Source organism: Wyeomyia smithii, chromosome 3 (assembly GCF_029784165.1).
Source record: "Wyeomyia smithii strain HCP4-BCI-WySm-NY-G18 chromosome 3, ASM2978416v1, whole genome shotgun sequence".
Taxonomy (NCBI): Eukaryota; Metazoa; Arthropoda; class Insecta; order Diptera; family Culicidae; genus Wyeomyia; species Wyeomyia smithii.
This window is the reverse complement of record NC_073696.1, coordinates 274,752,393-274,776,383: the sequence shown is the minus strand read 5'-3', so window position 1 is coordinate 274,776,383 and position 23,991 is coordinate 274,752,393. Positions and strand designations below refer to the sequence as shown.

General features: G+C 41.7%; 1 protein-coding gene across 1 annotated transcript; it reads right to left on the bottom strand.

The window, feature by feature from the left end:
* Positions 1–12: 12 nt before the first annotated feature.
* LOC129729577 (PH-interacting protein) lies at positions 13–23,688 on the bottom strand. Its single transcript, XM_055688249.1, has 11 exons — positions 23,137–23,688; positions 18,508–18,566; positions 18,398–18,427; positions 17,917–17,976; positions 4,916–8,164; positions 4,596–4,855; positions 4,384–4,530; positions 4,202–4,323; positions 3,979–4,130; positions 1,139–3,220; positions 13–1,066 (listed from the first exon to the last, which is right to left on the bottom strand). Exons 1-11 carry the CDS (start codon positions 23,177–23,179, stop codon positions 731–733), a joined length of 6,540 nt encoding a protein of 2,179 aa, XP_055544224.1. The 5' UTR covers positions 23,180–23,688; the 3' UTR covers positions 13–730.
* Between the last annotated feature and the right edge of the window lie 303 nt (positions 23,689–23,991).

Genomic DNA, 23,991 nt, shown 5'->3' with positions numbered 1-23,991 from the left:
ACGCGCAACCAGTTTAGATCATTTCTGATGGTTATTATCTAACTTTTCTCCGCTGTGCTTACACTCTAACTTAAACGGTAGCGATTTCTAAATCTGTTTGTTTCGCCTTATCTCTCTGGTAGTAATGAATCACGATGTGTGTGTGTTTTTGTTTTTGTTTTTGTATTCCGCATATGCAAACCTAGCGCGATTGCAAAAGTAAAAAAAAAAAGTTATTTCAGTAACGCGTGCCGTCTGCTACTAGATCGACTGCCCAGTCGGTTCTCGGATTGCATTTCTTATTTGTCGAGTGGTAGGAAAGTTGTTCAAAATACCAAATGCGTGCCGAAAAAATTCGATCAGTCTTTTTCTATAACTAAAGTCCTCAGTTTTTTTGTGTTTCACGAAGACTAGACCGCTGTCGAAAGATTCTCCTCTAATAGGCAAAGAACGACGATCGAAAATCGTATGCTTTCTCTTTGAATGCAGTTCCCGGCATTGATGACTATTATAATTCAGAAGTGCAAATGCACATGATTTGTTTTCAATTTTTTTCAAAGAAATAATAATAAACAAAAATTGTGAAAAAAGTGGCAGTATCGAAGCACACTGTTGAGACGAAGTTCGTTTTTTGTAGTAACATACGAGTTAACATCTAACAACGCAATTCTAGCTTAAACAACTAGGAAACAGGGCTTATTTTACAGGGACTGCTAATATACTGTACACATGGGCGAAACCGCCGGGGATACTATTCTCGGAAAATTTTCCGTGCCTTCGGATTGATCCGACGCACCCGACCGCGACTGCTGACACTGGTAAGAGCTTCGTTCTCGTCACTATGGCCATCGCTAGCGTCACCACTACTGGCGGCTGCAGCCACCCCATCCCCGTTGGACCGGTGGGACGAGGATGACGGTCCATGGTTAGCATGACTGCTGCTGCTGCTGGCCGCCGTTGGTTGACTGCCAAACATTGCGTACCGTCTAGGGCGCTGTCGGGTGACCGGATCGTCTTCTTCACTTTCTTCGTTGTAACGGGGTCGCTTCACATTCCTACTGCTTCGCAAAGTCGATGGACCAGGACCCTAAGCGTAGAATTAAAAAACCAAACGTTAACATAAATTGAACTCATACTTATTAACAAAGAGGAAACTTACCCCATATTCATCCTCTGACGAAAAATGCTCTCTATTCCGCGTTCGACTACTAACGTTCTTGCTAAGCTGGGCCAGTTTTGCCTGGTTTCTTCTACTTGCCGTTTGCGATCGGCTTCCTCGGGACTGTTGCGATGAAACTATATGCAATGGTGTGTTGTCGTCCGAGTCGTCATCTGTGCTGGCCGCAGACGCATCCTCCTCTTCATCCGATTCCGCTTCTCCAACGAATTCCTCATCGGAATCCTCCTGCTGTTCTTCATCGGAACTAGCCGCTTTGGGCTTTTTCCGTTTTTCCGGCGAATTGGTTTTACTGCGCAACCGAGAACTTATTTGGCCCGATCGAGGCCTTAACGGAACATCGTCATCGCTGGCTTCTTCCGTATGATCATCGGGTGTTTGATCTAATTCGTCTGCGTTTCGCTGGTGCCGAGATAGTTGATGCCGATTGCGTGTCCTCCGAGACGATGGTTCACCATAGTTGTGATCAACTGTATGCGGAGGAGGCGTTACGGAGGGTTCACTGAGTGAAACATTTCGCGTTCGGCGATTCGTGGCTGTTCGGCTTTCAGGCTTTCGAGACTTGGCAGGAGAACCACCGTTTGAGCGATTAGAGCGTAAGCGTGAAGGACCAGCAGAACTTGTGCTTGGTTGCTCGGGAGATTGCAACTGACCGTGCGGATCGTTATCACTTTCACTGGCTAGCCAATTCCGGTTGGTCCGATTGGATGTTCGCTGCGGTGGAACACGTTTGCTAATGTTAGTTACCTCTTCCTGGCTCTGTTCTGGATCCGATATCCGAGTGCGCGGTCGTTTCCTACTAGTGGGTTGCTGCGAGTTTGACGGTTGTTCATCGTCGTTCTCGTGGACATCTAAACTGTCTTCACTTCTGCCCCACTCGGCTTGAGCCCGCCGAGTGCTGCCACGCGTGGATCGCGGGAAATCTTCTTCGCGATCCGAGTCGGAAACTATCCGGGCAGCTTTTGGTCGTTCCATGTGATAGCTGTGATCCGATTCGTAACGCTGTGGCCTTTTTATAGGCCTTCGCCCATTGCTAGGTCCTTCTCCGGCGTCATCCTCATCCTCACTTTCGCTTGCGGTATTGTTTCGAGCGCTTCGCAACGTTCGTTTGCTACTGCTGGCAGTACTACTGGTGGTATTCTTTGGTTTATCACTTTCTGGCGGCGGCCTACGCTCTTCACGTTCTTCTCGCATATCGACTACTCGCTCCAGTAGTCTGGATCCGGTTACTCCGGGGGAGTTTGAGTTAGCATTTCTCGATCGCAATGCTGATTGATTCCTGTTCGTAATTGAGCTCTCCGAACGGGGCATACTGGCTGTTGGTTGCTTCTTTTTAGTTGTTGATGAACTAACTACACTTTTGCTAGGATTTCTTTTGTCCTTCTTAGGTTTTGCCTTTCTTCTTCTTTTGTACGGATCATAGATATCACCAGAATCGTAGTTCCTTCGATAAGACACCGGTACTCCAGTGCTGTCATCACTGTCACTATCACTGGACTCACTGGAGCTCTCCGTTTCCTCAGTGCTAACAGCACGGCCTTCTCCTTCTGTTTCCTGAGATCTTCTTGTCACCCGACTAGTAGTAGTAGATCCTGCCGATGTCCCAACTGCTGCTCGGCTTCTACTCGGTCCCGGTTGAGGCGCATTGACGTGAGCGGTATTATTGCTACTGGACGACACCCCGTTCGAATTGCTCGCTTGGCCTCGTCTAGTGACAGAAGATAACGCTGCAGTAGCAGTACCATTTCGTGTCGGCCTTTTCCTCGGTCCTTCACCGCCGTTGTTGTCTCCATCGTTGTCATCATCGGAACCTGTGGTATTGTGACTTTGATTGGAACGACGATTGGATGAAGCACCGCTGGTTCCACCGCGACTACCTCGGTCATCCGCTCGGCGATTCTTTGTCGCTCCTGATCCACTTGGTCCAGCGCCACTACCCGCTCCACCACTCTTTCGCTTGGCTGCATTCGCTTTACCGCGCCTTCGAGCGGACTTCCAGTTGTAGATTATAGGTTTGATGTGAGCCTCGAATAATGTACTTAGCCTCAGGGTCATCGAATAAATCTAGAAAGCAAAAGACAGCACAGGATGAATATTGGAAATTTCTTGAAAATGACAGTCAAAAGTGGGTAACATATTGCTGGCAGTAACTAATTTGTTTTATCCCGAAATGTTACTGACAATTCAATAAAAATTTATTAAAATGAAATAAAACATTACACACTACTGGAAATGATGAGTTTGAAAAATTACCAATGAGGAGGAAATCTTTACTTTCCACAGAGAAGACATACAAATTCCATGCATTCAACTGAACGAAAAAAACTCATACACCGAGACGGGCACTGACTGATTCCCTTGCTCTTATTCTAGCCCCCATGTAACGATCCCATTCAAGACAAGGAACCGAACATTGGTGCCCGTCCAATTCTCAGGCAAAATAAAAACAAAACGTACTAAAAGGGGGTTTCTTACCGCAATACTTTCCTACATACACACAAGATAATTGGTTGAAAATTAGCAATTTTAATAAATTTTTATATGAATTGCTCGTTCGTGGAAAAAGATGTTTAGGAGTTTTTTTTTGCATTTCGTTAGTGGGTGTGCATGAGTGGAATGAGAAAAGTAGAGAAAAAAACAACAAATGAAATATGAGTCATTAGAGCACAGCTGCGTGTGTGCAAATTCTCGTGAACGCCTTCTGACAGCAAGGACCACATTTCTCACAAAACATCATTAGGTAATTCATATCACCGGTATATGCTAACAGAAGTAATGGGAAGCGGGAATATCTGTACATATTTTAAAAACATGAAGCTTACCCTTGAACGCTTGTTGGTGTTATAATTGCGTGAGTTCTGGAATATCAGTTTCATGTCCTTGCAGAAATCCAACGGCGACTCGTAGTTTCCACCCAGCAAATCTTCCTTAATCGTGCGCAGATCCATTGGAGTGTCAACGATTTGCAAATAGTCTGGATACGATAATAATAAGATATTATTAATCTGTTCTATAGTTGAGTTTCCAAAGCTAGCACAAACTTACCGGGATGTTGTATTGTATCGACCGGCTCACGGAAGGGTTCCGAATCATCGCACTGCCAAATCATCTCCAACAATTCCCGACAATCAACACGCCAATCGCCTTCAGGAACTAGCCGGCGAGATCTATAAGAGCAGATGATTCAATTATTGTAAATTCCACCTCAAAGCTGCTGCTGTCGTTACCTTCTGGACCCGGCTGGAGGTCGCCGAGTGGTGCTGTTACTAGTGGAAGGTCCCGGTTGGTTTCCTGAATCACTATCCGAGTCGGACGAAATGTACGTATCGACAAGCTGATGATACACCGCTGGGACGTCCACGTTGTTTAAGTCACTGTTTAGAATAAGAACATTTATTTAAAACAAATTCGAAACTACAATAGAAAACACCAAACTTACCCCAATATTCTCAAGCACAAATCGGTGATAATACGAGCGTGCTTCACAATGTTGCTGTGACTTTCGTTGAACTTCTCCGCGTTGGTAGCCAGGTAACGGACATCAAATTGTGCCGAGGTTATGCGCCGGTAGAAATGATTCTCGAACCTTGCTTTGATCGTGTTCAGATCGATTGGATATTCCACAACGAAAGCGTACTCTGGGTAAATGTTGAGATCCACCGGTGCTAGAAACAGATCCGCGATAGCCAGCCCCATGACCTATCGCGGTTCAAATTCACATTAGAAACAAGCGCATCCACCTAAATAAACCACATTTACCTGTTCCATTCCAGCAATGATCCGGCGGCAAGACGCATCCCGATCACCACGTGGCCATTCCTCAGCCTTAGGTTGATACAACGTTGCTCTCAGCTCTTCCGGTAGCACCGGAACCGCTCCTCCAACCTCGGCCGGTAGCCTGTTCTCATCCACCGGTTCCAAATCCCACGGACTCATAAATTCATACTCGCCATTATCCCACCGAACGCGGAAACACATGAACAACGAATCGGGAAACTCCGCTGACAGTTGATTGTGAGATTCGATTTGACCAAGCCACCAAACGTCCTCGATCATACAGCGGAACCGATCGCCTGGGCCCCAGTTTCGACGAACAGACGTATCGAAGGTTTGCTTAAGAACCAGAAAATCCAACACGTCCGGCATGTCGTGGTACTTAATTACGAACGATCGGCCAGTCGGCACGGAATCTTCGCTTATGATGGCCAACTTCAGACAGCATAATCGCGGTGGGCGTATTTCGTACTTGATTCCGATCACCTTACAGAACTCGTGATCTCGTAATTCGATGGACCCCCAAGGTTCACATTTGTTTCCAAGATTGAACACATTTTTCGTACGAACGGCTTCCAAGTAGCGAGCATGACCCTGCCGGAGATAGACAACCTCATCACCCATCTGAGGATAGTAGGGTGCTTTGCGAGGAATCACCTCGCTTAACCATTCCGGTGGACGGAACTGTTCCGGGATTTCTCCATCCCGTGTGATTGGGATTTTGCGAATTTTGGGTCTTCTGGTAGTGCTCGTACTGGGTCCAGGTTGTTCGACCTCAGGCGGCGAATACGCTCTACGTTGTACGTGCTTTCTCTTCGAACGCTTCGGTGGTTCCAGGTTACGTCCCGGTTCGTGTGATACCCAGTCGGAATAGTCAGAGCTTTCCGAATCTGAGCTGGACGATGCGGACAGATCCAGTTCTTCCTCAATGGCAGTTGAATCGTCACTGTTGCTCGATTCGGACGAGGAAGATTCCGGTTGCTCGGGTGCTTCTGGCTCGGATATATTCTCACGAACTGCCCGTGTTCGATACGCTGATTGAGCTCTTCCATTAGCTTCTCCGTTCGGATGAGCAGATCGGGATGCTTGTTGGCTTGGATTATTACGACCCCCGGGTCGTCTACTGGATTGGGTTCCACTTGTACTGCTATTGTTCGAGGTATTAATCATCAGCGGGCGGCGTCTCATCTCTCGACGGTACTGTTCGTGTTCCTGAAGTCCAGCAGCATAAATCTTCTGCTTGAGATATTGCAGATTGGAATGATTCATGGGACGCACGTATTGACGTCGATGGAACTTGTAACCCCCTTCTCGATGCCAATTGCCTGCGCTGAAGCGCTGGAAACCTTGCTGTGAAAGACCGATCGGCCGGTTAGGATCATTGAATTGACCTTCTTGCAGTCCGTTGCGATTACGATTGTCCCGATCATTGTTCGAGTCTGGAGCTTGATTAGCATCATCGGCTGGTGCTTGTCGATTGGCCAACGCTTCAATCATTCGATCAATGTTTGAATAGGCGCCTTCTTGAGCTACTTCCGGTTCGGCTCCAACCCCGATGTTTGGAATTAACTGATCTGTAGGGCAGTTTTCTCGTCCCGGAACTAACCGCTGCATTGCCGGTGGATAGGGATTACCATCGATATCAACCAAAAACGGAGGCGGCATCAGATGGGGCATAGTTTGAGTTTGTTCGTCCATCACGTGGTGGGACACATCGCGAATCAATGGCCGATAATCGGTGTGGAAAAATAGCTCCTTGGGTAGTTGCTTTAAACGCTCGTGTCCAGAACCATAGCCGAACATCAGAATGTGACCATGCGAGTCAGTGGCAGCGATCATGTTTCCATCCGGTGACCACTTGGCATCGAAAATTCCCCCATCACCTTGACCCTCGATGTGATTAAGGAAATTAGCAAGCGATACGCCTTGAACAATGTCCCATATGAAGAGCTGTCCATCGTGACCAGCCGACAGCAGTACGCCTGAATCTTTCTGGTGTGATTCCAGAACGTAAATTTCATTCGTATGCCCACGAAGCACTTTGTGCAATTTGCCCGAACGAGCATTCCAAATCTTGATGGTGAAATCATTCACCGCCGTAATCACCCAATCGTCCGTATTATCCCACGAAACCATTGTAACTTTTGGTTTGCCGTTTTCCTCCGGCGAAGGCGCCGGACAGCTCGGCAGTCGCTCCGTCATTACCAACCGTGTCGATTTCCATTGTTGTGTCTCGAAGTGCCAGATCAATGCCGTTCCGTCCTTACTGCCGGAAATAAACTTCAACCCATTGTGGGCCCACTGTATTGAATCAACCGTATCCGAGTGGGATTCGGTTTCAAGAATGCGCTTGGGTCCATCCTCTCCCATCAAATACACCCGAACGTGATGATCTGCCGATCCAGCTGCTAGAAAGATACCTCCGGGAGAGAATGAGGCGCAGATCATCTGCGCCTGGCCTGGTCGTAATTTTTCATGATACATAACGGGTTTAGCATTGAACGAAGCTTTTCCGCTGCGGGTGCTGTACTCCCAAAATGCTACAGATCCATCCGTACTGGTAGTCACCAAGTAGCGCAAATCCGCTTTGGGTGAAGGGCAGAAGTTTACCGACGTAATCATTCCCGTGTGTCCAGATAAAACCGCAATCGGACCACCATGTTGCAGATCCCACACACGCAGTATTCGATCCAGTGATCCCGCTGCCAGCATCGTGTTATCTAAATTGATTGCAATGTCAGTAATTTCGGCAGACGCTCCCCGGAACGTTGCCAGCAGTCTGCCATCGATTGCACTCCACAGTTTCACCAGCAGATCATCGGCTCCCGTGATGATGTACTTGCCGGTTCGATCGAACAGCACACAATACACGGCCGACAGATGACCCAGCGTCTGCCGCTGCAAAGTCTGCTTCGAGTAGAATGAGGTAGGTATGGCCAAGCTGCGTACTATGGGCCCAGCGCTTTGTCGCCCATACAATACCTTCACGATGTTGTGGGTATTGTTCCGGTGGATCGCATCCGCCAGTGGCATATGGTGGAGCCGCGTGCAGTAATCCACCAGCTGGAGCGGACGGGTTACGCTTTCCTTTGTCCGGAGTACACTTTGACGTCCGGCACCCAGCAGCGATAGGACACCTGGGACGGCCGGCGCCAGCTCCTTGTCCAGGATTGGTCCAATGCGGGAGCATAGTTCCAGTAGATGTTGCGGGCCTACGTGGGGATATTTTCTCTTCTGCAAAAATAGTGTGGAAATAGAAAGAGGTGATTAATAGAAAGAACCTCAGAGGTGGACAAGTAATCGAATTTGAAAATCGCTTGTTGCGTTTTTTATGAGATAAGATAGAATCCATCTAATTAAAAATGAAAATCTCGGCTTCACTAGCAAACAACTCAATGATCTGATATTGTAAAAATAGCTCATTTGACGGACCTTATCAATATTGTTTCAAACATATCAAATTAGGCTTCTCTCTAAGAGTTCGAAAATGAGTCGTAGGCACCTGTAATAAATTGACCTCTCATCATTTCGAAATATGCATGAACTGTGCTGAGCCCCGTCGTGACTTTCTTTGATGATACACCGCATCGCGTGTGTCCCGGAGACGGCAGAGTGGAAAAGTTTTCAGCTCTCCGTGTGTTGCTACATGTTGTTAGCTTCGCCGTAAAGTCTTTCCTGGTCGATGTAAATGCATACAGTGGCGTTCAAAATAAAACACCCGCGATACGCGAAATTTGTATACATACTTGTTTTCGGCGCATATAATGGGTTGGAACCATTATTCAATTTCCATAAACATCAAAAAAATCAACCTTTTCTTTAAAGCTTAGTCTCTTATATCCATGCAACCGCTTCAACGGAAAAGCCGCTTCAACGGATAATTTCCAACAATATTTAACATAGAATTAATCTTTTGCGATAGGATTTGTAGGTGAATTTTCGTTCAACTAAAATACCCAAAAAATTATGACAAAATTATTTTAAAATAATCTAGGTTGCATTTTTTCTATTGCTTGCAATTAGATTAAAGGTTCATTTAGAAGGTCAAATATATCGGAGAACAAATCTTATCATTTTTAATTGATTACTTTAATCCTGATATTTTGGTTTTATAGCCGTTGTCAGCTATTGTTTTAGGTAGTGCTATTTTGAGTAAATTTAGAATAATTTTATTTGTAACCTCTTCGCTTTTAAAAGGTTCTTCAGACATGTTGAGAACCTTTCAAGAAATTCAAGTAAAATAGGATATATTTCATGTTTTTGTTTTCTTTGGTTAGTACTTTTAGTTTTTTTAGGATAATTTGAAATCATTTGTCATAAAATTTGTTGTAACTCTTGAGGCACTTTCAAATAAGCTGTGAGCTAAATTTGGATTGAGTTTCGATCTTGACCCGTCAAAAGATTGGAAACTTTGTCTATTTTCAGTATGTGACCTAAAGAGCCATTCGTTCCCATATGCTTTCTGTGAATCCGGATCTCCGGGGCCAACTTCAAGATCCAAGGCAAGTTCTAACAATTGGCAATAAAACCATATCGAAATTCATGAAATCACTCCAGGAGTTGTCTTTTATATTCTCTGAGTCCATCTGCCTAGTTGTCTTTGAAATGGCCACTCTGGAGCAGGTTCCCGTGGAGCACTATATGGCCACAAGCATGTTTTATTAAATCCTAAGGAATATGTATATCAAAATTCATGCAATCACTTCAGAAATTGATTAACATTCATTTCGAGTTCAACTAATGAGTTGTCCCCAAAATAGTTGAACCGGAGCAGATTCCCGTGGGACCCTATATGGCCACCAACACGATTGGATAGAACCCCTAGCAATATGTACATCAATATTCCCTGCCAAGTACTTATAAATCTAGAAAATCTATAACGAGCGTCTTAGCAGAGTGATTGAGATCAATCAAAGAAATAGTTATCGGTTTCCGTTATACTCTACTAAATTTTTTGGAAATAAATATTGAAATTCAGTCCGCAAATATATATTTCGACTGTGACGTACAGTCTTCCTCAGTGCTTATGTGGACTGGTAAAGAGCAAAGCGTAAATCGTGTTTTTTTATTTGTAGTAGGTAAAATTGAAAATTTAGCACCCTTAATTGGAGTTAGGTAGGGAATTATGCGGTCGATTGTTTACCGTACCATGTCTGGGGTTTTTTGGGAAGCAGATTGAATAGCCATGAGGGGTGATTACCTGCGTCTTTATTGAGAAGCGTGCATGAGTGTTGTTTATAAATTTCTAAACTTTCAGCTACGTCTAATTTCCATAAATTATTAACGGGGCGGAGGAGGTGAATGTTATCCGAAGTTAGTGGATGTTTCTCGTTAAAAATATGTTCAGCCACTTTTGATTTGGAATGGTGTGGTGGGGCATTTGTTGAAACTTTACTTGCTTTGGACACTTCTGCGAAATGTTCTTTGAATCGTATCCCTAGGTTACGTTTAGTTTGTCCAATGTAAACCATGTCACAGTGACTGCATGCAATTTTATAAATTCCAGCTTTGTTCAGGGTATCAATAGGGTCTTTGGTAGACCCTAATTTTGTTTTGAGTTGGGTATTTCTACTAGTGTAGACAATATCCATCCCAAATTTTCTAAATTTTGAACGAAGTGGGCGTGTCAAGTTAATGTCATATTCAACGGCTACCCTTTTCAGATCTTCTGTTATTGGGGTGAGTGTTGTAAAAGATTTCCGAATTTGAGCACGATTCTTTTTATCAACAATGGCTTGAATGATACTTTCATTGTAGCCATTAAGTTTAGCAATTTCGAAAATATATCCCAGTTCCTTTTGCTTGGCTACTTCACTTAGAGGTAAAGTTTCCATGCGATGGATCATATGATGGAAGGATGCCATTTTATGCTGGAAGGGATGGTTTGAAGTGTTAGGTATTACCCGTTTTGTATTCGTGGGTTTCCGATAAATTTCAAATTCCAAGTCCGTAGACTTTCTGACTACAACGACGTCCAAGAAAGGGAGTCTGTTGTTAAGTTCTTTTTCAATTGTGAAGTTTATATTTTTATGGGTATTATTAAGGGATATGAAAAAAGTTTCAAGATCCGCCCTTTTCAAAATACAAAAAATATCATCCACATACCTCCACCATCGAATCGGTAAGATGTTCCTCTTCTCTAATGTACTTTATATATTTGCCATGAAGAGCTCACATAGAAAGGGAGAAAGAGGATTCCCCATTGGTGCCCCTTTAGTCTGTTTGTAAAATTTACCACGAAATGTGAAGTAGTTTTCTTTCATGCAAAGGCGTGAAAGTTTCAACAAACTGTCAACTTTCTTTTTCCAAGTATTATCAAAATATTGGGAAAGAAGCCAGTCCTCTAAAAGGTTTAAGGTTTCATTTACAGGAACGCTAGGAAATAAGGCCGTAACGTCAAATGAAACCATTATCTCATCAGATTGGATGTTACCCGAGGATTTTAAATTTTCAACGAAATCTCCGGTGCTCTTTACTGATCGACTTGGAAATTTATGGGGCATGGCTTGAAATTCTTTTACCAGCCATTTAGCCAATTTTTCTGTGGGAGCCCCTACCGCTGAGATAATTTCTCTCATTTCATTTCCAGGTTTGTGAATTTTGGGGAAACCCTTTATTCTTGGAAGAACTGGATTTGAAACACGAAGATTTTGTAACGCATTACCCAAAACGGGTTTGCATTCTTTTATTGTATTTTCTACACGTTTTACCATATCAGCAAGAGGATTGAGTCGCAGTTGCCAATATGGACCTTTATCAATTTTATTTCAACAAGGCTTGACAATTTTCAATAGTGCAATAGTTCGTAGATTCCTGCATTTGGGCAGATGCGTGTATAATTTTCCAATCGATTGCTGCAAGAATGAAGAAAATCGGTTGAAAACCAACCGACCTATAAGCATTTGTATGCTAAAGTAAAACATAGTTCTACGCCAAAAAGGCATTTTGTTGTTCAAAATCGGTTGCTGATCGCAACCTTTGTGCTGCCCCAACAGTGGGGGAGTTAAGATACACGGACATAATGCACTGTGGAATTCACCTTCTGTAAATTAGACGGCAGCGACAGATGTAACTGCTAGAATCCGCACAGAATGCTTGCTTACGTTGTCAAAAATTATTACCTTTCAATGACTTGTTTATTTGCCTTGAAAAAAGGCATTTTGCTGTTCAAAATTGGATTTGGTGATGACGATCTTTATGCTGCCCCAACAGTGGGGGAATTATGGCAGTCTGGCGAGGCACGCTGAGAAGAACCGCGCTGCTACTGAGACGTGATGACCAACCACAGCGCAAGTGGTTTATTTAATTTGAAGGCAGCCACAGGCGCAACCCGCTGTTACTTCTGAGTGCTGTATCTGCTTCTACTGCTGTCAACGTTGTGGTCCATCCAGCTCGCCTTCCGACTAATGAATGTAGCTAGTTTTCCCAGAAACACTCTTTTATAGCCGAAGGGTGCTACGTAATAGGCCACGCCTTTCTGTTCAGTTGTCTAATTCTCTAATATTCTTTAGACGAATTATTCCACAATTCGCATTCGATATTTGTTTCCAGCGAATAAACACCGATGGTGCTCTCACACACGCAACGGTTCTAACCCGTATCTTGTTGTGGTTTGTAACATCAAGCGATTTCGTTTGCTCGTTGTTGCGTGTTGCATCATGTTGCAACTTGGCAGCTGGGAGACGACGAAATTCTGTTAATGCTGATTGATTGAATCGACTTCATATTAGCTCTGCATATTCGAATTAACTGCCTTTGTGAATGAGTTCTAACAGGGCAGTTTGTTATTCAAAATCGGTTATGTTGATCGCAGCCTTTGTGCTGTCCCAACAGTGGGGGTATTAACTAAATAAACTACAACAGAATTTGATTGCTAGGATCCCACGAAGAATGTTTGCTTTTGTTGATGCTAGGATATTTTCACCCTTCAATTACTTGTTTATTTGCCTTGAAAAAAGGCATTTTGCTGTTCAAAATCGGTTGCTGATCGCAACCTTTGTGCTGCCCCAACAGTGGGGGAGTTAAGATACACGGATAACATGCACTGTGGAAGCTATTTTACCTTCTGTAAATTAGACGGCCGCGACAGATGTAACTGCTAGAATACACACAGAATGCTTGCTTGCGTTGTCAAAAAATTATCAACTTTCAATGACTTGTTTATTTGCCTTGAAAAAAGGCATTTTGCTGTTCAAATGGGATTTGGTGATGACGATCTTTATGCTGCCCTAACACGGGGGAATAATGGCAGTCTGGCGAGGCACGCTGAGAAGAACCGCGCTGCTCCTGAGACGTGGTGACCAACCAGAGGGCTAGTGCTGCTGCTGCGGGAGGATGACTGCTGTTGTCGCTGTCTAGAACTATTATGAGCGGCTTCGGCAGAAACAGGCTCTTATATAGGCCAAATAGCATGTTTTCAATTGCAAGGTATGTGATTCCGTCGATCGTGCTTGAGAAGCAATCATATAACGACCAATCAGAGGACGTAATTTTTGTTTGAACAAGGTTTGACAATTATCAATAGTACAATAGTTTGCATAATCAATCAACAATTTTCTACATTTGGGTGGATGCGTGAATAATTTTCCAAACAATTGCTGCAAAAATGAAGGAAATCGGTTGAAAACAAACCGATTTATAAGCATTTAAAAAGGGACATATTTCGTCCCTTTTTCGTTAATAGTTTTCCAATTTACATCCCTATGTGGTAGGCTAAAGAAAAACGTAGTTCTACGTCAAAAAATCGAAACCCCCCCCCCTCCCTCTTCGACCCCTCCGGTAACTATACACAGTTTGATGTTGGAAAATGGATTATTTCCAATAGTTAACACTCCAAAAGTTACAGTTGGCTCAGTTGAGGTATCCTTGTTTTTTAAAAGCAATAAAGTCTGAAAAGGTACCCGGGTAGCCGAGTACATAATATTTTTTTCTGGAGAATCGTTTTCAAGCATTCCTAGTCAATTCGGAATTGATCATATTTTATTTCATTTTCTTCGGTCTTATTAAAACGATTCCTAGCTTCAGAGAAATTTCACAATTATTCTGAGGTGAATTCGGAATTAATCCTTATTTTATTCTTTCAAAACTTTCTAAGTATTTTCGGGCCTTTTAAGTTACATCGGCATTCTAAATTAAATTGAATTTAGTTTTTTCCTTGATTTTGGTATTTTTTCGGTTTATCGTTGCGTTTGATCAATTTTTTAGATGTTTTGTTTTTTGGTTTAAAAGTTTTTCTGCTGCATCGAATCGTTTTCTTTTCCAATTTGAAACTTATTATTGTGGCCTTTTCGCTGTTTTTTTTTTGCTTGCGTAAGCTTTTAAAGAGTTCCCCGTTACTTCAGGTTGCATTTTTCATTTTTTAGCTTTCGGGTTTTCTAGCTTTTAGGAGCGCTTTCAGTAAATTGGAATTGCCTGTTCTTTTGAACGTAAAACTTGAAATCATGCACTTATATTTTTCGTAAACGCTGCAGACAAAAAATATCGATAACGAATTCTCTCAACTAATCTAGTTGATCGAGACCGCTATTAGCCCCAAGGCAAAGCATGCGATATTGTTTCGTTTTATGTATGAAAATTCTGGCGTTTTGAGATAAAGCTTTCATTGTAGCTTTCGGCCTTTTCCTGACGCTCGAAATTTCCTGCAACGTTCGAAAACATTTTTGTTCGAAGTCTCTTCTAACTTCGGGATCATTTACACTAAGGAAGCTTTTAACGCAGTTTTTTTTTACGCGGGTTTCTTTTTACGCGGCTTTTTTACGCGGATTCCGGAATTTACGCGGTTTTTTACGCGGATTTCGGAATTTACGCGGCACGTATCCCCCGCGTAAAAAGCGACTTTAGTGTACAGCAAAATTTGGAATCAATTTCTACATTACCCTTTCCTGAGCTTTTCTAGTCTATATTGTTTTGGGCTTAATCTGCATGTACACTGGGGTCTTTTTTTACGCGGGTTATTTTTATGCGGTTTTTTATACGCGATTTTTTACAATAACGCGGATTATTTTTACGCGGTTTTTTTAAATCATACGGGTTATTTTTACGCGATTTGGAAGATTATTTTTACGCGGTATTAAATATGTTTAGTATAAGTAAATCCAAAAAAGTAAAAATCAATCGTATGGTTCATGACAATAAGGTATTTTGTTTTATTAATCTAAATAATGCATATTTTTAATATATTTGCTGTTATTATCAAAAAATAGGCAATTTCCGTTGATTCGGGAAGAAGGAACAAAACTACATTAATAACTGTATAACGATACGAGTCAGAGTCGTTGCGATTAGCTTCCGATAAAGGAACGAAAGCTTAAACATGTGGCAAAATTATCATAAAAAAGTTATTGTCATGTTCTTCATTTTTATATTATTTTTCAAGTTTATATTTACGTGCCATTATTTTTAATCGGATCTTATTATTGAATGAAGTTTTTCTAGGCGATTTTTTAAAATAACGCGGTTTTTTTTATACGCGCATTTTTTCAACGCGGTACAACCAACCGCGTAAAAAAAGACCCCAGTGTATTGTTGTTGTTTTGCTGACATTTTTGCTGACACTAAATAAACCACAAGAAAATGTTTACGTAGGCAAGAAAGGGAGGAAGGGATTTTGTCCACGGGGTCTAAAATCACGAATGTGGACGGTCTCGTATATTCGAGACGTTTTGATTTTTTTTTCATGTTTTATGTTTTCAATTCGATTGGACTTAGATTCTTATGCAAAGCTACAAAAAAAAATCATTTTTCGATTTGAGTGTAAGCGGAAACTATCGCAATCGTTTCATTACAGTGCACCTCAAAAATCTTTTAATATTTCTAGGATAATGTGATTGTATATTTAGGGCAAGGACAGAGTGCGGTATTGATTTTTGATTTGAACAAAGTTTGAAAATACGCTGAAGTTTGATAAACGAAAAGTTCATTCCAAGGGAAACAAAATCCATTTTACGTTTCTAAAATCAAACGTTTTATATTATTTTATTATAGAACAAAAATTGACTAGAAATTACCCTGCTTTAATGCAGTGTAAATAACAAATTTTCCCATCGAGCACTCTACATTATTTTGATCAACACTGTACCAACACTCATACTGGGGAGAGCACAGTTACGCACACTCTTGGTCTCTCTCGCAAAATACCACAGCAAATAGAGCGCTGACGACGGTTATCGCGATTCTGCTTGCTTTTTATGTATGTGGTACGTACGGCTGCTTGCTTTTTACGAGCAGAGCAGGCAACGGACCCGTCGTCGGGGTTAGCTAGCAAAGCAAACGTAAATTCAAATATGGCGACGCTCAGCTCACCCGTCTACTGCGATGATGAAATACCATTCGCCTAGGGGAATCTTGACAAATTTGAGATTTTTTCAAAATTTTTGGCTTTTCACATTCCATACATGAACCACAAGTGGAAAAGTGAAAAATTGTATTTTTGTCACGGGGACCAAAAATGTGCTTCGATTTGGTTGAAAATTTAATGACGTATTAGCGAAACTGTTTGCCACCTGTTAGTAAACAAACCATCAAAATTGACCTTCAAATTGAGGTCCTTTCCGAAGGATTCAATTTATCCGCATCACGCGTACAATGCAGCAGCAATGCTCAAGTGGCTGACTTCAGTCAGGCCAACGAACATCTCCTACCAGCTTAGGTAACCAAAGAGCGAGCGGGGAGCGTTCCACTATCATTCATCGATCGCCCTCTCTACACACAGGCAACAAGAGGCTGCTTTGCTGGTGTGAAAACCCCGTCGTTGTGCTTCAGCAGCGCCTGTCGTAGTGAATGACGACGATGAAAAATACAGCACAAGGAGCGAGGGCAGAAAAATACGTTTCTGGTAAAATGGCGTCGTACCATCAAAGTAAGTAACAGAAATCTGTTCCAAGTTATACCATTAATTCATGAACGTTTAGAAATACGGCCTCACAGAGAGCGTCAAGATAATCACGCTATTCAGAAAGGCCTACTATGATTTAATATAATAAAATCATTTGAGAACTGTATTATCGATACATACTCTGATTCCCAACTATTATAAAAGTTTACTATAAAATCAAAAAAACAGATATACATTTAAAAAAAGTTCATCCTCCGAAAAATAATCGCTTCACTATCGCGGCTACAGAGCAAAGCCACCGCAAATAGCACCTTACACAGCTGTTTCAGTACACAAGGAAAAACAAAAATCGCTCATCAATGCAATAAAAGGAACAGTAGATACAGCGGATCTCCGCTCGGTAACATCGGACCGTGGTCCAGGTCTTCGACAAACAAAACTTTTGGTCGCTTTTATAGTTCCCAAGCAGCCCCACTTTGGCTTTGCTGAGCGATTCAAGATGGCGGCAGGCACTGCTGCTCGAAAAATCAATACCGCAATAGCGGCGCGTGTGTGTTCGCAGGAGGAAAATCGAAAATTCCGGGCCGCGGTGGATGTTTTGGCCACAAAATGGACATTTTGGGATTACTTAGACTGGGTTGCATTTATATTCGACTATTACGATTGTGTTATGTTAAATTTTACGCAATCGTTACATAATATTGAAAAACAAGTTTTACCGTATGTTCCGGGTTAGTTCCTGGTTCTGGATGTTCAAAATAAGCATTTCGTAACTTTTATTAATTTAAGACATTTATATGCGAAAAGAGTTGTTAAAACCTAATATCGATGTTCTCACCGTATAAATAAAGTCCCCGGAATCCACTTCGGACCCGGTCGGATTTAAATCCGGCCCGGAATTCGAATCGTATTGCCCGGACGCCCTTCAGCATCAACGAACAAAGACAAAGCGCCACGGCAGCAGCAAAGCACAGAGCCGAGCGACCGACCCGTACACACGCTCAAGCGCTCGCGGCCTGTGTCTGTGTGCGAATGTGGCCGAAAACGGGAAAGCGAAAGTGGTTTCGCTATGACTCACCAAAGCGGGCGTAAATGCTTAGATTAAAATCAAATTCTGAACATTTTCATAAAAAAAAACTAAAACCTTACTTACCAACTCCTCCAACGATTGGTGATGCTCCTGTCCGGTCCAATCCAGGCGCCGCGGTAAAATCTACAATACGGCCATCATCATCGCCACCGAGAAATAGGAGAAAAACAAGATCAAAACAAAAATCGTGAAAGTCAATGAACTATCGTCCCAGACAGAACGGTGCTTGCTTTTGTTTGGAGGCACGTCTGGTTGGCTGACTAGGACAAGGTCAAGGTTACACATAGTACTCCTCTACACCGACTACCGGTATGATGACGTTTCGGTGTAATTTTCTTCCTCATCTTTTTTTCCCTCCTCGGCAAAGTCCAACGTCGTGTCATCAACGGTCCAAGTTACCTCCGACACTCTACGCGAGTGATTTGACAGCTCGGGCAAGGCAAGCACGTGCGATCCTCTAAGCAAAATATTTTGAACCGAGGCAGCCAGCCAGCCAAACAGACGCGCGCGGGTGAAGTGTGCAGTTTGTATACAATCAACTTACATTTAAATGCTCCAATTCACGGGCCAATACCTGGAACAAACGGAATAAAAATTACTCAGCTGATGCTGCCATGGCCTCGCTCGTATCCCGTAGGACTTTTTTCTACCTACCTTGGCCGTTTCCCGCAAGGGCCCATCGTCCAAAAACTTGCAAATCAAGAAATATAATTCTGAAATGGGCAAGAAATAAACATCAGTTTTTGAGCCATTTGCACTCTCGTTATTTTTCATCGTTGACGCTGTGCTGTGTTCAGCCTCGGCCCAGAGCTAGGTTGCAGCGCAGCACGGACGGAAGGAACCGCAAAAGAAAAATAACCCACAAACAACCGAGTCGCACCCACACATACGTACATCCGATCAAAACCGCACACCATCGAGAGAACCCGAAGTTGAAGCAACCAATCGGTCCCGAATGATAGCAGTGCTGCCAGATAAAAAAATCACAGTAAAGATGCAGCAAATTAATGGATACAGTTTAAAATTTTCACTATTCTAATAACCGAAATTGTGCAAAAATCGGAAAACATCACTATGTTCTCATGACATAGATTTGGGATCATCAAAATCTAGCGATGTAAAAATTAGGTACATATTGAAGCAGATAGCAAACATTTTCACATACATATGTACACCTTCTTTTGAAGTAGAATACTTCTTTCAGGAAGTTCGGCTACATAGGGATGTGAAATGAAAATCTAAAACCGAAGAAAGTGAAAAATATGTCCAATTTCAAATGCTAATAAATCGGTTAGTATTCGATGGATTTTCTTCGTTCTTGCAGCAATAGATTGGAAAATCTTCTAAGATTCATCCCAAAATAAGATAATTGTAATTCTATTATTCACACTATTGTACTATTGAAAATAGTCAAGCCTTGTTAAAACGAAAAATTCGACCTCTGATTGGTAGTTATATGATTGCTTCCCAAGCACGGTCGACAGAATCATATACCTTGCAACTGAAAACATGCTATTTGGCCTATATAAGAGCCTCAGTTTCAGCCGAAGCCGCTCATAATAGTTCTAGACAGCGACAACAGCAGCCGTCCCTTCTTAGCAGCAGCACTAGCTCTGTGGTTGGTCACCACGTCTCAGGAGCAGCGCGGTTTTTCTCAGCGTGTGTCGCCAGACTGCCATTATTCCCCCTGTGTTGGGGCAGCATGAAGATTGCATTGAATTGAATTTACGACAACACAAGCAAGCGTTCTGTGTTGGATCCTAGCAATTTAAATCTGTCGCGCCCGTCTAATTCACTGAATGTGAAATAGCTTCCACAGTGCATGTTGTCCGTGTATCTTAATTCCCCCATTGTTAGGGCAGCTCAAAGGCTGCGATCAGCAACCGATTTTGAACCGCAAAATGCCTTTTTGAAGACAAATAAACAAGTAATTGAAGGTTAATAATTTTCTGGTATCAACACAAGCAGACATTCCGTGCGGGATGCAATCAAATTCTGTTGCAGTTGTATAATTTCAACTTTATTGAGGTAACCCCCCACTGTAAGGGCAGCTCAAAGGCTGTGATCAGCATAAGCGATTTTGAATAACAAACTGCCCTATTAGAACACCCTCACAAAAGCAGTTAGTTCGACTATGCAGAGCTAATGTGAAGTCGATTCAATCAATCAGCATGAACAAAATTTCGTCGTCTCCCAGCTGCTAAGTTGCAACATGATGCAACACGCAGCAGCGAGCAAACGAAATCGCTTGATGTTACAAGCCGCAATACGGTTAGGGGTTAAATAAAGTATTCTACTTCATCCTTGCGGTCGTGGCTTTGCACACAACCCTCCTGTGATTTTTTTCGAAAGAAAGAAGCAAGAATTAAGGAGCGACGTTCTACGGGGTGTTGGCCTTCAAATAAACGGGAAATCTATACAAGACCGGGGCGTCGCAGTTTCTCCAAAAGCATGTCAACCTTGAAGTACACGAAATTCGCATTGGCGGATACTCTTAAAAAATTAGCCAAGAAATACACAATGGACCGATTGAGATCAATTTGACATTCTTCGTAGAGTACAGGAGGCCTCAAATAATGTATGACTTTAAAATAGCTTCCAGGGCATCATGGAATCACTGGTACGACAAGACTTATCGCCTCGCCAAGTCAAGCCGAAGAAAAATGCGGTTCAGTTTCTACGTAAAAACAAGATGGATTCCCTCATTCATCAAAAACATCTGTATTTGTTATAAGGGGATTGATGAATCCCTTGGGACTTGAAAAATTTTACAAATAGCCCAAAATCATCATGAAATCAATCTATAAATTGTGCATCATCTCTTCGACCTAATTTATATAGTAAAATAAGTTGGAGTCCAAAAGTCACGATTTAACTCAAAAAACGAATCAGCGAAACGGCTCGAAAATTTGTACGTAGGAGTTTTTGGGGCCGGGAAATGGTATTATGCCGATTCGAGACCCCTCCCTCCTCGGGAAGGGAGGACTCCCATACAAATGAAACAGAAATTTCCGCATAACTCAAGAACTAATCAAGCAAATGGAACCAAAATTGGCTTGTAGAGGTTTTTGGAAGCAAAAAATATATTTCTATGGTTGATCGACACCCCTCCCTTCCAGAGACAAACAAATGAAACAAAATATCTGAATATCTCGAAAATTAATCAAGCAAATGGAACCAACCTTTGCAAGATTTTTTTGAAAGTAAGACTTATTTCTATAATGGAACGACACCCCTTCCTTCTATAAAAGGGAGGGGTAACATACAAATACATACAAAAGTTTCTGCATAACTCGAGAGCTAATCAAGCAAACGACCAAATTTAACATGAAGAGGTTTTTTCGAGCGAGAACATTTATATGAAAGTCCAAGTCCTCTCCTTCCTCTGGAAGGGGAGGGCATCCATACAAATAAAACACGAATTTCTATATAATTCGAGAACCAATCAAGGAATAGGATAATGCATGTTTTATGGTAGTTGGTATCCCTCCCTTCTCAGTAAAGAAGGGCTCCTATATTGATCAAACACGTTTTTAAGTTTCTACATCGCTTTAAAACCAATCAGGGAAATGGAACCAAATTTGGAATGCGAGGATTTGAGATGGTTTATCACCGCATCCTACAAAAAAGAAACACACATTCATACCCAAAATTTGCCGTGAACAGCTTCAAATGATTGAAATGATGCACAGAAGCCAAAAATGGACTGTATATAATTTGGAGAAAATTAAAGATAAATCCATGGCGTTTTTGAGAAGGCTAGTTTTTTGCATTCAATTTGTTGCAAATATCTTTTTCGTAGCTGTACCTAAACAGTTGCATAATTGTTGATATAAGTAAATTAATGGAAGAGTGATGTTTTTCATCCTCGGTTAGCGGTTTTGAAGTCAGTGGGAACAAATCTTCCTTTTCAGCCAGTCATATACAAAAACAAATGATCCCTAAATTTTGAAACAGTTTATTTTCCAATGGAAGGTTACTTTCTATTACCGGAGTCATCTAAATACCTTTGTTAGCGGAATGAGCAATTCACGTTAAACGATGGATAAATCAAACTTTATTATCTTTAGTTTCAATTAATCTTTTAGGATACCCACAGGCGAGAATAAAAATCACATTGAAAAAAATGCAGCTTACATTTTCATTTGGAAAATGTAGTTCTAAAACCTTCAAGCCTGCCCTTAGATGTTCTGGGCTGCACGCGCGCTACAACCTTCAAGCCTAGAAATGAACTGTATAGATCAGTTTTGTTAAGTTTGTATGTAAATATGGCCTAACCAGACAACAATTGTGCTGGGTTAAGCACGCTCAATTAATGTTGTCAGCAGCCAATCCGTACAGTTTGTATTCATGTTTTGTTTTATTGGATCTCGATTTTACAAATCAATCAATCAAAGAACGTGCATGCTATCAAGTATGACATTAATACATGAACAGACGTGCAATTTAACTACTAAACAAAAACAAACTTAAATATCATTATATAACAAAAGCTTAGTTGGAAGATAGTATTTAATGCTGAATAAACATCACCTGAGAAAAGTTTCACCAAAATAAAATAACCGTAATTTAAGAAAGTAAGTTAAGTGTAACTCAGGGTAGTGAGTTATTAAGATTAGATTTTCTGATATTCTAAGACAATCCCCAAAATAACTAAATTTAACTAATTAATTTATGGTTTTTTTTATCCATCCATTTTATAAAACCGTTTTAGGTTTTTGGTTAAAAAAATTTGAGAATTTTAGCGTTATCGTGAGTAATAACAATTCTCCGACTAATTATGATTAACACAAACAGAAGTGTTTTGCGACAAGATTCATAACTATTTTCCTCACTCGCTCTCATCTTATCATGTTCGAATCAATTTGAAATAACATTAGAAGAAATAAATCAGAATTATTACATAGTGAATTTTGCTTTTCCACATAGTAACAATATATTGAGCCAACCAATTCGAACTGTCTCTCACAGTTCATATCATCTTAACATGTTTAAATCAATTTGAAATAACATTAGAAAAAATAAATCAGAATTATCACATAGTGAATTTTGCTTTACCACATAGTAAAAATATATTGAGCCAACCAATTCGGACTGTTGCTCAACACGAAGCAGTTTTGAGTCATACATTCTTCAATCTGGCAGCGCTGACGCATTCACAACAGCTCTTTGTACAAGAAACCCGACCCGAGAACGACCAATTTTACTGTAGATAGGCAAATCGACGATGGAAATGTCTGATTTCGAAGTCAAATTTCACCCCCGTAAAGAACCTGTACTCACCTGGAATAAGTATATTCCTGTTCTGTGCACTTTGTTCATCCATTCTGTAGCAACACAAACTTGTTTCACTAGCGAAATCCTTCCAAAAATGTCATTTTTCAGCACTAACCACTAAACACATCCGCCATTACTCAACTTCTGCTGCTCGTATGAGCGAGCGATGAACGATTAAAAACCCTCCGCACCCGACGGACGAGCAACCAGTTTATACGTTAAACACGTCGTACGTTTGTATGCGAATCGGAATACTGACGAAAGACGTAAAGCGGCACCTCGCGCACTCACACTAGCGCGTTTTCCTCCGTGAGCTCCAGCAGACGAACTTCACAACAGAAATCTTCACTGTTTTCAGCACAGTTTTGTGCTACCAAGAAAAAAACGTTAAAGTTCAGCTTTGTTTTCACAGCAATTCACAGAATAAACTTTCTCTTCCGTATACAGTAATCTTCATGTCACGTTTGCACCCATGTTTGCTACACCTTTAACCGAATTTCACAACGAAAAAGGTGAATTTTTGCGGAGCACACGCGACTAGACAACCGCACCGACGATGGTTTTCATTCGAAATGAAATAAAGAAATAGTGCGAGTGTGTATGTGTTCGTTCGTCTCGTCGTCATACGTCCAACGCGTTCGAGCAGTTGGGCTGAGTCGAGCTAGATAAATAAACGCCGATTGTGGCCGTGCGTAGCAAGGCGGAAACAGTATGAGTTCGACTAACATGATTTATTTTACTCGATTTTGAAGTAGAATACTTCTCTCAGAAAGTTCGGCTACATAGGGATGTGAAATGAAAATTAAAAACTGAAAAAAGTGAGAAATATGTCCAATTTCAAATGCTAATAAATCGGTTAGT

What these genes read in the sequence shown, in the direction of transcription:
- LOC129729577 (XM_055688249.1), bottom strand. Translation starts at nt 23,179, where the DNA reads ATGGATGAACAAAGTGCACAGAACAGGAATATACTTATTCCAG. An exon ending in ACCAATCGTTGGAGGAGTTG is followed by an intron (nt 8,165 to 17,916) that starts GTAAGTAAGGTT and finishes CTATTTTTGCAG; the next exon opens with AAGAGAAAATATCCCCACGT. An exon ending in ACACCAACAAGCGTTCAAGG is followed by an intron (nt 3,221 to 3,978) that starts GTAAGCTTCATG and finishes TTTGCTTTCTAG; the next exon opens with ATTTATTCGATGACCCTGAG.